Source organism: Struthio camelus, chromosome 1, assembly GCF_040807025.1.
Source record: "Struthio camelus isolate bStrCam1 chromosome 1, bStrCam1.hap1, whole genome shotgun sequence".
Taxonomy (NCBI): domain Eukaryota; kingdom Metazoa; phylum Chordata; class Aves; order Struthioniformes; family Struthionidae; genus Struthio; species Struthio camelus.
Window position 1 is genome coordinate 180,180,712 of NC_090942.1, and position 15,815 is coordinate 180,196,526.

At 34.1% G+C, this 15,815-nt stretch overlaps 1 protein-coding gene across 1 annotated transcript in view; it reads left to right on the forward strand.

The window, feature by feature from the left end:
• Positions 1 to 15,815, forward strand: part of KLHL1 (kelch like family member 1) — a 258,070-nt gene that overhangs the window by 76,254 nt on the left and 166,001 nt on the right. The window contains exon 3 of the mRNA XM_068929677.1: positions 8,842 to 8,978. Coding sequence (XP_068785778.1) covers positions 8,842 to 8,978 — 137 coding nt within the window. The remainder of the gene's footprint in view (positions 1 to 8,841; positions 8,979 to 15,815) is intronic.

The window sequence follows — 15,815 nt, forward strand, 5'->3', positions numbered from 1 at the left end:
CCACGGGGTCTAGGGATCAACTGAAATCAGTTTGTGGTGTGTGGGTGTGGGTGTGGGTGTGGGGGTGGGGGTGTGGGTATGGGTGGGTGGGTGGGTGGGTGGAGGCAGGCTGTCTCTAGAGCAAGCCTCCAGGGGCAGCTGTTGGCTGCGTCTCGGCTTAGCTGCTGGAGGGATCCACATTGTACATATGTAGGTGTATGACCCACAGATGGACCTCCCTCCTGATCAGCTAGAGAGGGGAGCAGGATGAGGCCATTGGTGCTGTTTGTGTTTGTGTGAGTGCTGCATACGTCTGTCCATGTTTATTTGTGTTGCTAGCCATGTATATATGCATATATGTGTTGTATACGTGTATTTATGTGGGTGCCTGCTAGGAATACATTCACAACCTTGCTACTGGTTGGACCTGGAGACATGGAGGTGCAACAGTCTCAAGCTGCTGTATTTGGCCTCCTATCCTAACAAAATAGTCCTAAAAGCACCTAAACATTTCAGCATTCAGTTATTTTGATGACTTCACAGATCAATCTCTCTGCTTTCCTCAAACTTAATCCTGTGTTTCTGATAGTACAAATGAGCTAAAATTGGACTGTTGCTTTTCCTGCCCTGCAAGCTTTTCTTCCTTTTCCTCTGGAGTCATAGTGATTGAATAAACAAAATCATTAAGCCCACAGACAGAGGATCACATTTAATTCTGTTGTCTATCTTCAAACTTGTATGCTCTGTCTGAATATGGTTTTTTTTTGTTTTCTGTAGAAAAATACTGAGCTCTATTTTTCATCTGAACCATAACAGATCTTCATCAGCTCTTGGCTTCATCACAGTAACATTTTGCCTCTCTTACCCATTCCCAAATATTGACAATTTTCCTGGATTCTTATTGCCTTCTCCTCTCAGTCTTGGTTCATCTCTGTACTGGTTCAGAACTGTGTGAAGTTCAAAGTATGGCTTCAACACTAGATATCTTTAAAACTGACTCAAGGTCATGGCAAAGTGTTTTGGACAATGAACTCTGTTATCAAGCCTGGCAGCTGTGTTGTGTGTGTTACCTGTGGTCTCTGGGAGAAACCGAAGTTATGGTAGCATTGTGAGGTTTAACAGAAGTGTAATGAAAATAGTGATGTCAGATTAGTGTAGCAATAATAAAAATAGCATGGCAACGTAAGAGATGTAATGAGTGCAAAACTATGTTTCAATCTGTATTGAAGAAGAGAGGAGTCACTTATTTGCAGTTAAATGCCTGGGAGACAGTGAAGAATTAAAATAAGAGGAAACACAGCAGAGAATGTAAACTCAAAAGGCACGGTGCTGAGGGGAAAAACTGAATATCATATAGATGGAGTAGATTATTGGTATCAGTCAGCTTTTGTAGCAGAGATGTATACTGTAGGAGAGGTTAAAATGGAAGCAAACCATGTTTTATTAAAAGCAGAAAGGAAGATTTCTTCTTTCAGGCTTAATCTCGTCTCTTCTGTCTGAATTCTATCTGCCACCTTATGAGTTTATGTTATTGTTTGTTTGTTTACTTGTTTGTTTGGTTGATGGTTTTGTTTTATTTCAGAGAGTAGGTTTTTTGTTTTTGTTTTGTTATTGTTTGTCGTTTGTCTTAGGTGAAACTGCCTGTACAAATAGGTTGGTTGGTGACTAGTAAGCAGCAATGATCCAGATGGTGAAGGAAAAACAATGGGGGAGAGAGGGGTCATCCTGTTATTCTATTCCTTTTTTCTCAAGAATAAGATAAACAAATGGGATATGCTGTCAATATGAATAGTTGTAACAGGAAGTATAAGACAGTTCTCATTAACTGTTATGTACTCACTGACCACTGTTATTTACCCAGTAAAAGTGTATATCTATTATGTTAATGAGCTAATCTGAATTGCTAGCAAGACTATTGCACTGCGATAATGCTTCTGAGTTGGTACTGCATCCAAATTAACTCCAAAGATAGTGTGGAAGAAAAGCATCCGTAATCAGTCCCCCAGGATATTTTACTATCTCAAAATTCACTTACTAATCTTCACATTTTTACCTTTGTAAAAGGTACACACTGTCAGTGTGTAATCATTATTAGTCTTTTTGGACTGGCAGAGTTTATAACAGAGTGATTTAATATGGGGGACCTTTCAAGGTTTCTTGCAAAGTAAATAGCACCTAAATAGATAGCAGTATGTTGGATTGTAGAGGCTATACGGGTATCACCCTCCATGCTGACTAGTCTTGTCTTCCACATAGCTGGACTGAATAGATTTTCTGATCGTGCTTAGTATGGCTCATGTATGATTTTTTTAAACTTCATTCTAGCTTGAGGGGACTGAGTTCTTCTCTTAGGCTTCTTGCACTTTGAATTCCTGACTGAGAGAGAAAAAAAAAAAAGATCTTCTGCTTTACCTGAATGCTTTGAAATACCTGTTTTGTTTGAGTAGTGATTCAGGTTAGATAGAAGTTCATGCATCCCTCAGTAGAAGGCCATTTTAAATCAGCTCTGTGTGCTGAAAACATTAAAGTGAAGTTATGAGGGGAGAAAAAAAAGATATTTAGATTTTACTATCAAAGTTGAAAAATTCCATAATGAACAGCATAACTGGTAAACTGGATGTGTTGCAGAAGTAAAAGTAACAGCTGCTGGAGAAAGAAAGATCATTAGTTAAACCAGTGCATCATGAGACGTAAATAAAACAAAAACTGAAACAGTAATTTGCATAAATATGGATTCACATAAGTATTATATAATAGCTTCAGTAATGACATACAGGTGATGAAATTATTTGAGATATTTAAGATACTGCACAGGAACCGATTTCACTTTCAAAGAGTGATAAATATAAATATACAGATATAGATATATCCATAGGTACACAAAATATGGATACATATACAAATATATATGCCATATTTAGTTTTTTATTACATGACTTTTTAGCAAGATTATTTTTCTATTTTCTTTTCAGTTTGACAAATATGACTATCAACTTGTAAACAAATAAATACAAGCATATCTGTATACATATATACATATGCAGACATACAAACAAATATATATAGGCTGTATTGCATATACCATGTTTTCATTCTTGCCCTAAGATAACTAAGATAACACATATTTCCTTTGTCTGATGGCTTTGCAAGAGCAAACAGTTTGTGCTGTGAAGGAATAAGTAATGATACTGCAGAAAGCTGAAGAAGTTGACAGTTTCTTGGCAGTCAAGTCTGAGATACGATGAAAACTCAGATTCAAAAAGAAAAACAATTGACCATGAACAAAACAAACAGAATGGACAGAATAGACAAGTTTTTGTTATACATAGTTTTCACAGGCAAGAGAAAAGAATAATAGCCATTTTATTAAATCCCAATTGTCTTTTACTAAAGGTAGTTTTATAGATCCTCATCTTGAAAGATACTCTGTATAAGCACTTCAACAATCGCTGGTGAATTGTATATCAGGGACTTCCAAGCCAGATGTAGTAACTCCCTAACTAATAGCACTGTATGGATTTTTATTCCATTAAGATTGAGTAATGTTTTTCCTCCAGGCTTTGAGAAGAGGATAAACAAAGTGTGAACACCAGAGAGACTGCAATAAGGAAGACCTCCACAGTTTTAACCTAATTGCTATTGTGTTCTCTGTGGAAGTTCCTGAAAATGTTACTAATGATAAGGTTAGTTAATGGAATGAAAAGTGGCTGCACTAAGCCACAAGAGAAAGAAGAAAAAGTTTTTGAACGTTCTCTGCTGGTACAAACAAAAGGAAAAACACGCAAGTCGTCAATGGAATATTTTTGTTCTCTTCCTAGAGTCAAGGCACACAACATGATGAGAGAGTCTTAATAGAATTTTATGGGCAAGAATAATTCATGAGATACTCATGGCTTTCTTTACATACTTGTAAATTCAGAAGACTGAGGTAGATATAATGATAATAAGCTAAAATTATCATTTTAGTTTCCTGTCTGTGAGGCAAGCAAGATAGAAGGGAACAAATTCTAGTTTTGAAATGCTGAATAGAAGACAGGTGGAGGTAGAAGGTTGATACACTGATAAATTCTTCAGCAGAGAATGGATGTTACACATTTAATGCCATTGATCTTAAGAAAAGTAAAATAGAGTCTAGAGAGCAGAATTAACAGATAAAGGCAAAAAAATGTTAATAAAATGAGAATGTTGCAGAAGAAACAAATTACCATGATGAAACATAGAATGGAGGTTTACACAAGTAAAATTCCTCAAGGTATCAGGAAATTTTACAGCAAACACTTTTTTAGTTGGCTTTACAAAATCCATGAGAGAGCACAGAGCAAGAAAAATTGAATTTTGAACTGTGTTACTGAAGCTGAGTTGAAAATTACAATATTTTCCATTTCTTGAATATTAAAGCCAATGGTTAGAATCTGCCTGAGAAAAACTGAGTGAACAAAAGGGAAAGACATGACACATCTAATTCTGGATTAGAGACAATAAGGAAGTGGTGATCCTAAGTGGTGGTTATGACCAGAATTCTGACACAAGAGATGCTAATTTAAGGTTGGTGGGCAATATTTGCTCTCACAGAAAAATGTATGGAGATCATTTTTGGTAAGGATCTTTGGAACTGGCTAGGAAATAGTCTGTGTACTAGATCAGTTTTCCTGTTACCTGCACGTATATTCCAGATATAAGTTTCCCAAGGTCTTCATAGCCTTTCCTGTGTCTGATAATGTGGTGATGGAGAGTACCATAATCACTGGGAAAGATAATTGCTGCAGCAGTCTGGAATAATCCAAAAAGTTAATCTGTTCCATAGCCTGTTCCTTTGTTGCATTTTACTCAGAAAAGAGGGCAGTCTGGATTGCATTGCCTTAATTCTTCTGGAAGTGACAGCCAGTGTCTGGCCCCTTATTTTCCTGAGATTTTTCAAATGCATGCATGGATACGTCTTAGTATATGCATGGATGTACCTTAGTGATGCCAAATTTAAGATTGAGGAAACCATTAAACTTCCTATATATATGCAATAAATGTTTGCCTGAGCATCACTATTCTATCAGGAAAGACACCCAATAATATATCAGCTGGTGTCCTCTGCGGAGTAACAAATCATATTTAAAAACAATTAATGATCAGCTTCTTCAATATCTAGCATATCTAATGTGGAAAAAAAAAAATATATATATATATAATATGAGTTTCCAGTCCAAGTATCACCTGCAGTTTTTTTTAGTTGGTACGAAAATGTCCTCAGAATTTATTTAAAGGAATACAAATAGCCAGGGTGATGGATTTTTTTTTTTTTTTGGTTTGTTAGTTCATTTTTTAATCAATAAATGTGCCAGCCAAAATGAAGGAATTCTGTATCAGATATTTATATGAAAACAGTCATGAAGATTGCAAGGATGTATTTTGTAATAAAAAAAAGTTAGATAAGATAGAAAAAACCCACAGCAGGAATTAGTTACATATCATATTATGAATGAAACCAGAAAGATGTTGGGCTGAATTTATTTATAATAAAGGTGGAGAATTCCACTGATCTGGAGAAAATCTTATTGTGTCCATAAATTCATGAGTTACTTCTGAAGCAATCTAAAAAGATTCTATGATTCTTAAAGATGGAGTAGTTTATTATGTATTCTTATTGCCAGACCAGTAGTTGAAAAAAGAAAATGACATCCTGAGAAAAAATGACCTTTCCTGATGAATAGGTCAAATGCCTTTGAGTCAAAATTTAGAGCTGTTTCGAGCCTTCTGAGGTAAGGAAGGCAGCAGATCATTACAAATTAATTGAGCCTTTTGATTTCTCATTTTTCATTTTCTATTTCAGCAACGGATATTCTTGAAGCGCAAGGAAGATTTAGAAAAGGTGTCACCTTTCAGAATTAAATGTAATTAGCACATTCCTTTCACTTCAATTTAGCCTGCAAAGCACATCCTAAGAAAAAGATTTAAGTGTCTTGAAATCAATTAACTTTGTGGTTATATTCAACTGGTGAAATAGCTATTCCATTATTTATATTAACTAGTGAATAACATATGGAACTTTAAAAAATCCTCTTTCCTCATTTCTCTTTTTAAAACTTTGGGTTTCTTGTTTAAGTGAACTGCTACTTCACAGAACCTTCCTGCTCATCTAAGCCACATCTTCTTTAACAAGCATTGCAAACCAGTAAGGATAGACCTGGAAGTGAAACAGGTACTGCTGATGACCTGACATCTATACTTTATATTTTTTAGGGTTTTTCACTTTGAACTGATTCTTGTTAGATCTCATAGAGTGAGTCATGCTCATTTGCAGCTGGAGTCCATTATAATTTCTTGGCATGTCTTCCTGTGTGGTTTCATCGAAGAATAATCCAATTCATGTTCTCTGAGACAGCTTCATAACAGGAGACAAAGTGGGGAAAATCATGAGATATACTTCAAATAGTCACTCCTCATCCAGACAGACATATTGATATAGACTCATTAGTGCATTAATGCATTTTTTGTAGGGGCAATGAAAAAAATATAATCCTCAGCCCTGGTCAGGCCACGGCTGGAGTACTGTGTCCAGTTCAAGAGAGACATGGAATTCCTGGAGAGAGTCCAGCAAAGGTCTGCTAAAATAATGAGGGGACTGGAGCATCTCTCCTGTGAAGAAAGGCTGAGAGAGCTGGGCCTGTTCAGCCTGGAGAAAAGAAGGCTGAGGGGAGATCTGATCAATGTGTATTAGTATCTGAAGGGAAGGTGTCAAGAGGATGGGGCCAGACTCCTCTCCGTGGTGCCCAGCGACAGGACAAGAGGCAACGGGCACAAACTGAAACACAGGGAATTCCATCTGAACATGAGGAAGAACTTTTTTCCTGTGAGGGTGCGAGAGCACTGGAACAGGTTGCCCAGAGAGATTGTGGAGTCTCCTTCCTTGGAGATATTCAAAAGCCATCTAGACAGGATGCTGGGCAATGTGGTCTAGGTGACCCTGCTTGAGCAGGGGGCTTGAACTAGATGATCTCCAGAGGTCCCATCCAACCTCAGGCATTCTGTGATTCTGTGTGATTCTGTGATTCTGTGATTCTGTTCTTTATTTTCTGGCTATGATACCTCTATTTTGTTATCTTTGAGGTGAGAACACCTATACAAGAAAATTATATAGTAAATAATATATTGTCATAAACAATAGATATTACAAATAGAGAATACTATGGTTTAAAATAATAAATTGAACATTAATTAGCATATTAAAAATTCTCTTCATTAATCTTGTGTTGTTATCTGATGCAGCACAGGGTTTTTGCTTTGCTTTTAGCATGACTTTGAAAACTCACAGCTGAATTTACAGGGTGGTTAGTAAATCTGAAGCAATAGCTGATGAAAAACTCTGAGGAGAGGTTGTCTCGTATATTTTTTGCCTTTTTTCTCTTCTTAATAAAGTAGACCTCTAATGAAAGTCGATCAAATCCCTTGAAGGATTTTGAAGAAGGGTTATGAGTAGATCTGTAGTTATCTAAAACTAGATGGCTGTCTTGCTTGAATGAATGCATACTTGTGATATTCAGTTGAGACAAATAAATAAAGGTTCCCTAGTGTTAAAAAGGTTTGAATAGTGAATGAAGAGTCTCTGGAGATAGCAACAGAGTGTATTGCATCTATTGTGTAGTATCTGTTTTTATTAATGACTTGAATATGAATATGAGTTCTTTGGGGAATTAGTATCCTTATTTCTAAAGTTCATGATTAGTAGAGTTGAGCACACCATCAAAAGTGATTAAGCTATCACAACTTAATTAGTCATTGCCCAGCATTTGAGCCAGAGTAATGATCATATATATGTGTTCTCCATCTGCCCTACATATAGGGTAAAATATAGTAGCTTAAGGCACTTTAAAATTATGAAGCCGATTCAAACTGTCATATTTTACTTTGCAACTGGGATGAGCAAGAGAGCAAAGCAATCAATTACCACAATGGCTGATAAGTGTAATGTGTAATTCTTCAATATTATACAATCTTTTTCTTAGTCAAAATACTTAACTATAGGCAAAGGGATGAATATTTTCTTTTGGCTTTGAAGGTCTCCAGCTGAGAGCCTTCTGAAATACACTAAATACACTCTATCAGTGTATTTATATATATTACTGTTTAAAATTAAGCTAGAAATGTGATCATCTTTCGTGGAAGCATTTTGGTACACTGTTTATAGCTATAGTCAAGCTTAGGATCATATTTGAATATTCACTCATAACAAAGTCATAATATTACTGTAAATGGTATTTGAAAGAATATGTAAGCTTAAGTAAGCTTAGTACCTATTATGATTTGATTTATGTAAATCAGGTTCCTGAATAACGCTAGTGTATTTTATAAGCATTTTGAAAGTATTTTCCTTTGGAAAAGTTTCATAACAAAAAAGTAACATCTTTACATTAGACTGATTTTCTTATTTATTGAATAGTATGTTAAGCTATTAACAATTTCTTTAAAGTTACATGCTGTTAATAGAGTTTATGAAAAATAGTCCGTTTAAGTGAAAAAATACCTCTGGGTGTCTGTTTCTGTGATCTTTGATCCTGAGGGTTATCTTGTTAACAATAGGGATATTTGCATGATAGGAAAGTTAACACAAAGACTGAAAACTAATTTCTGTGTTTTATATGCATATGCTGATTTGCCACTTGGTGCATATCACAGGAAGTAGAATCAAATTAGAATGAAATGTCATGCTTTATTTTGATGCCAACATACATTAATAATATATTACTCCTCCTACTTTGTAATTACTATAAAAATACATTTTTAAGCTTGCAACTATTTTTTTTAGGGGGGAGGATATAAAATTTGTAATACATATAGCACTTTCAATGATACCAGTTTCTAACCTTTTTGCAGACTTGTCCTCAGCTCTGTCTCTGACTACTTTGCTGCCATGTTTACAAGCGATGTTTGTGAAGCCAAGCAAGAAGAGATTAAAATGGAAGGCATAGACCCCAATGCACTGTGGGATCTTGTTCAGTTTGCATATACAGGTATTGCAATGGATGCATTATACTTCCTAGAAAGAAAGATGTTGATCATTTTCACTGCTACATACTGGTGAATTATATTTATGTTGTAAATATATATTCTTTTGACCTCAATCATTCAAAATAGCCATTCACCGTTTCTGAGGCTGAATTCAGATTGTGATCTCTATCCACCAAACTGCTATGCCTGGCTTTATAAGTACAGGGAACAGTCTAGAAAATTACGTATCTTTCTTGGTTTTGCAGTACTTGATGAAGGGGCCTCCTTCTATGAGAGATTTGGATCACGTGAGATCTTTTAAGGAATAGTTATATTTTTGCAGGAGTAGCACCATATTAATGTCTAGTCAAATTTCAGTTTGAATAATTGCATAGATTTTTTTAAAATGTTATTTTTATATGAGCTGGGTATTGTCACTTTCATTTCCTATCATAAGCTGGTACTATGCTGTGTAATGTAAATTTCTGAATAATTCATAATTTAGAGTTAATAACTCAGAATTTCCTTCTGCATAGTTATTGCATTTTAATGCATAATAATTTTTTTTTATCTTTCTAAAACAAACTTGTGCACAATCTATCTGAAATGCACTAATATAAAAGAATACTAAGGTTATACAATAATTAAAGGATAAGGTGCTAGTAACAAGATTTATCTGTAATCTGAATTTGTTTTCTTTTGCATATGTATCATCCAAATATAAATGGCAAGGGACAGAAAATCTTGACAGTTTTTTTTTTAACTTGTGCAATCTCATATTTGACTTTTTTTTGAAATTTGGCATTTTAGTGGCTAGTTCATAGATGTAGAAGAGTGTAGTATATTTGAACTTTTAAGCCTTCAGAATAAGTCAAGAAAGATAATCAATAGTTTGTTAGTTTTTGATTTTTCAACTGGTCTCACATGTATTGTGAGCATGTATATATGTGTATTACAGTAATTTCTGTGGGTTGCCTATATAACGTTTTTCATTTCATATAGAAGATGTTAATTGGTTTTACTATTTTAATTTCTACAGTTTGTCCAAGGAACTAGTCATAATTGTATGGGTGATATGCTTCGAAAACCTTTAATTTCACATACAGTTATTTATGTTTGAGAGAAGCTTTTCTTCTAGGGACAACTGAAATTTCATTAAAATACAGATGAACATGGGCTGGTTTCAAAAAATCTTAGAAGTTAACAGTATTACATTGCAAATGATGTTAGATATTATTTTAAAAGAAAAAAAACCAACCATTTCCACATTATATTAACTGCAGTACTCTCAGGCAGTTCGATAAAGTGTTAGAATCTGGTGAAATTATTTCATTTTTAGTATGAATCATAAATAGTAGTTCAAGAAGAGTAAAACTGTACATATTTATTAGGAAGTGTTACTACAGATAAAGGCATCCTATACTGATGCCAGCGTACACCTTTCAGGTCAAGCAATAAAATTGAATACTATGGCCAGATATCAGAGCTAGAGTTTAGCAAAAGCAAGGTTTTGTACATCAGAGATGAAAAATAGGTGTATTTATCCAAAAGGGAAGTTGTTATTGTCTGCTATATCCTTTAGTAAAAACAGGAACAACATTAATTTAGTTACTAAATACACTGCTTTAGATATCTTGAAGTTTTCCTATTCATCCCTATTAATAATCATAATAACTTTTACTTGTGCGTTCCACTCATATGTTTCTGAAAGGAAAGTTTTCTGGACAGAATTTCTGGAATTGCTGTTCAGTGCCATTTCTTCTAATTCATTGAAATAGATGATAAATCCAGTTTTTTCAAACCAGCAAAATTATATTGTAATAATATGTCCCTCTTTTTTGTCCCTTTCTAAATGCATCTCACCACTGTGGGCAGAAGAGCCTTTATATTGGGCCAGATCATAAATTCATTTTCTCAGAGACTTTCCACAAATAATATCTGATAGTAGATGTTTAGTAACATGATACACATAGTGATATTTCTGCCGGAATATCTTCCTAGTTTCCATCCTTATGGAACATAACTTCATCCACTTTAGTATTCACTGGTCAAATACGAATTTGCCTAATTATTTGGAAGACATTTATAACTCTGGCCTCAACAGCACACTGTGGTAGTGAGTTAAAGTTTGTGAAATCTATGGATGCCTTTGGTCTGTGTAAATTTGCTGTCTAACAATTTTGTCTGTGCTCTCCTAGTTTCTACTTATGTGGGAAATAACAGATAATCATTTCTTTTCACCCTATCATCATTTTATCTGTCACTAATATACAAAATACACGTCTTGTTAGCAGATTATGCATTAATATCATGAATAGCATAAAAGCCATAAAGAAGTGCCACGCCAAGAGCAACGTCCTTCCATTCTAAAATCAGCACTTTTTACTACCTGTCATTATCCTTCTCTGAAGCTTCCTTTAAAGTGGCCTTTGGGCTAGTGTGGAAAGCCTAGTCGGTGCTTGAGAACCCCTCTGATACTATCTTCTTTGATTATAAGTCTTCAACCAGGAGGCAAAAAAAAAACTGAGTAGGATTGTTGAAATTTATTCTTTCACTTCTGCAACTCAGCAGATTTTGAATGTGTTCTGAGACATCTCAAATTTTGTTAGAAGGATATAAATTTCGTGTTAGAATATTTTTGGCATGTTTTTAATCCTGTTAGAAAAGGGAGAGAAAAGTAAGGGTAAAAAAATGTATTTTTGGAGTAAGAGTGATTTTGAAGCTGGTCTAAAGATGGTAGGTTGCATTATTATACTATTCTTTTTCTGTCATTTGTAATTACAAATATGCTATTCCTAGGAGTTTTAGAATATAGGTCATAAAAGCTACTTTTTTCAGTAACTGAAAAAATCAATAAATCTTTAAACCTGTTCGTGATTGTAGATCTCAAAGTTGTAAAATCCAAAATCAAAATAGTTTCGTTCAAAATGTAAGGGGAATAAAATTAATCATATTTTTATCAGAAAGACCCAAGACCTATGTTGTTTCCCTAGGCTTATTTAAAGCTTGTATTGCAACTTAATTATATTGATGATAAGGCAGATTCTTGATCCAGTGGAAGAAAACATCCCTTTAGCCCCTCTGCTAAAGATAATATTTTCCTGAGATGCTATTAGCATAGGCATAACATTTCACTCTTGGTTGCTTATTTATTAGACTTACATATGTTAAATAAGCCCTGTATTTTAGGTTTTCATTTATAAGGGAAATGGTTCAACCTTCACTGATCTCAAAAAATGTATTAGTATTTTGTTGCTGCATTTTTTTATGATTTGATTTTGCAAATCATCCAAAAAGTTTTCTGTTCTAGTAAGACGTTAACAATTTTATCTATTTAGAGGTAAAAAATATATAGATTATGCACATATTAAAACAGCAGCAGCAGCAACAACAACAACAACAACTTCTTTACTATCCAACAAAATAAAGGCCAGATTTATTGTCAAGATGTCCTGTTTTCATGATGAAATTGTGTTCATTTGACTATCAAGAACAATTTGTTATACACATTTTTGAGCCTTTAAAGTAATATTCAGAACTTCTGTGTTAAAAAAGACCACATAAAATTTCAGTGGAAAGAGAATAAAAAATACACATGTAGTAGCACTAGTAAATTTAATTTAAAAAAAAAAAAAAAGGAAGTACAGTTTGTCTCTTTTCCTATTGTGTGAAGTCTGGATATTATCCAAAATGAACATTTTCAACTCTAATCAAGTTCAGGAGGAGCTTGCCATCTATAAGAAATACACATTTTAAATGAATCTAGGCTTTCAAACGTAATCATGTTTTCAAGGCCATACGTGTGAATAAAGCTGGGCAAATGCTTAAGTGAGATACAATGTTTGTTTGATTTTGCTAGTTTTCTTATAATTTTTCCTCCTTTTAAATGTGCAGTACTTCCTGACATTATTTTTTCTTTTTAAATAGATACTAATCTCTTAAAGACAGTAGTCGTACTGCTAATTATATTACGAAAGACTGTGTGCAACAGTAAATTGTCCTCTCTGTGTATCCTAAAGAGGCAGATGACAGAACCGTGACGTTCTGTGCTGCTGGACTGTGCTCACTGGCATATAAGCAAATAGGGTCCTAAATAGCCTGCAAAGTAGAATTACATGGTGCCCGGCAGAACATCAAGTCCAGTACAGACTTAATAAGAGCTTCTGCTAAATAAAGGCAGCAGTCCATCTGAACAGTAATGGGAAATCTGAACTGCCAAACAATACTGAATTAGAGGGAGTGAAGGGTGCTAAATTTTCTGTGAAGAAGCCTCATGTGCAGCATTGCTAATTAGCAACTTAATTTGCTACATGTGTCTTTAAAACATAGTTTGGTTAAAGCTGGAAGACAAAGGAAATGTGTTAAAATATGTACTATGTAGGATATTTTAGGTGGGCTTTGGAGTTCTTTTGTTAGTTACTGCTTTTGTTTTATACATTAAGGATTATAACTAAAGAATATAATTTTGTAAATAAATTATCCTTAATAAGGCAACTATCGTGTATTATTTTATTATCTGAAATAAATACAATATTTTCTAATTATGTAAGCTAAATTATAATGTAATTACAGCAGTATAGCATAATATCATTCAAATATATATTATATAAATATATATTATGTAAATCTGTTAGTAAAACACTGCATCATTTACTTCTATTTTCTCCTAATATCAATTGCTTATTCTTCAGTGTCGGTAGTCTGTAGTAGGTTTTTACTGCATTTACAACTCAGAGGATTTAATGAAAAATGACTTTCAGCTAGAGTCATACTTAAAATAAGAAAAAGCCTTTAAAAATCTTTAGATTGTATACTAAAGCATACATATGTCTGTATCAGACAAGGGAATGACAATAATAATTTTGTATATAACAGATTGATTTACAGGAATTTTAGTGAACACTTTCATGTGTTTAAAATATGAAATTATTTTGTCTGTGAACAATTTTTTTCCTATCTATTCAAAACTTCACTTACTTCAAAACTTCAAGCAGGCAGTTGATTTTAAACGTCAGCATTAAAAAAAAAAAAAAAAAAGGCATGCATTGAAAAATGATTTTATAAAAGAAATTCTTAAATTTACTTCATTAATCTTTGTTATATATGCAAATATATATATGCCATAACTCCCTAACTTCCATCTCTACAGTTTATGTATACTCATCATACTTTCATTTAATGTCTCATATTTCATTCATTTTCATATAATACAACTTCTACTGTAAGAATATGTTCCTTATTTTAGTTAGCTGCAGCTTCCCTGTCTCTATTTCACAGACAATTTTCTCTTAAGTAGTATTCTGACTCTCTTGGACGTAACCATCTATCATAAGTAAAAAGAAAAAAAATAACATTGTAGTTGGTATTTGTCTAGAGTTATGAATGCCTGCAGTTTAATTACAAAATATTTTTTTCAAACTCATGTGTGAGTTTATGCTCTTAATGAGCATTACAGTGAAGGATGTATTTAACAGAATCAAAGAATCGCAGAATGATTGAGGTTGGAAGGGACTTCTGCAGATCATCTAGTCCAAACTCCCTGCTCAAGCAGGGTCCTCTACAGCATGTTGTCCAGGATCGCGTCCAGCCGCGGGGAAGGAGACTCCACAACCTCTCTGGGCAACCTGCTCCAGTGCTCTTTCACCCTCACAAGTAGAGGGTACTAGCAAGTAGAAAATATATAAATTCAGTACATACATCTACTTTCTCTTTGCTACATTTGGTTCATTGAAATGAAGAAAGTACAGATGGTCTGTGATTTAACAGAACTATAATTTAAACCAACACCAAGTTTCCTCTTTTGCATGTCAGCTAAATGTTTTATGTGACCCCTCTGAGGAACTCTGGAGCCAACATTTATGTGCAGTGGTTATACGAGAAGTATGTTTCATTTCTCAGGCAGCAAGAGGATTGATTGTAGGAAATATAAGTTTGAGATGCTAGTGCCCTGGGATACATGGATATGTATTCATTTTAAGAGTTCAAGATAAGCAGTAATACAGAAGACTATTTCTTTAAGTCATTTTTCTTAGGCAATGATTCTTTCTTGATCTTAAAACTTGATTTTTCATTATTTTCAATTATAGTTACATATTTTAAATGGAAGTTGAATTGGAGTATTCAGGTATTTTGTTGCCACTGGCTACTCTGCGACTCTTTCTTTGAAGTTACTACAGAATTCTAAAGTTCTCATCAGCCTACATCGTCTAATGTGTTTAGAGCAGTGGTCAGATGAAAAGGCTGGTGCTTTCATGCTATTAACAAAACTGAAAAAATCATTTAATTAATAGGGGGGAAAAACCTTACTTTGTTTGTGATCCATGATCTCAAAAAAAAAAAAAAAAAAAAAACATGGATGATATGTGAAAGAGCATTAAACCCTACTGCATGACTCTTGATTTGATTTTAAGCTTTGGATTTTTTGATTAAGGGCCTTTTAAATGTCCCCTCTGGCAGTGTTATATGTAGTAAAACGTGTAATGTAGACCAACGTGATACAGCAAGAAAGAAACTACCTTTAAGGACAAGGATGCTTATATTCTTACAGAACAGAAGCCTCATGAATTTAAAACTCCCAGGGAGTTTTCTTTTATATGTTTTGGGGAAGTGGTTTTTGTTTTTTTTTTTGTTTTTTTGTTTTGTGTGGGTTTTTTTTCCATCACTGAAACTCAGTTTTGTATATATTAACAAATGGTCCTCAGTATAATTTTGATCTGTGTCAACGTACAGTCTTTTAAACTATTCCTTCACACAGCTGAGGATTTTCACAGCCACAGGATCATTCTTCAACCTGCAGTTTGGATGTGATCATCATGTTTTGGAGGATCACAGAGGTTAGAGTATGACATAGGCCATTCCAA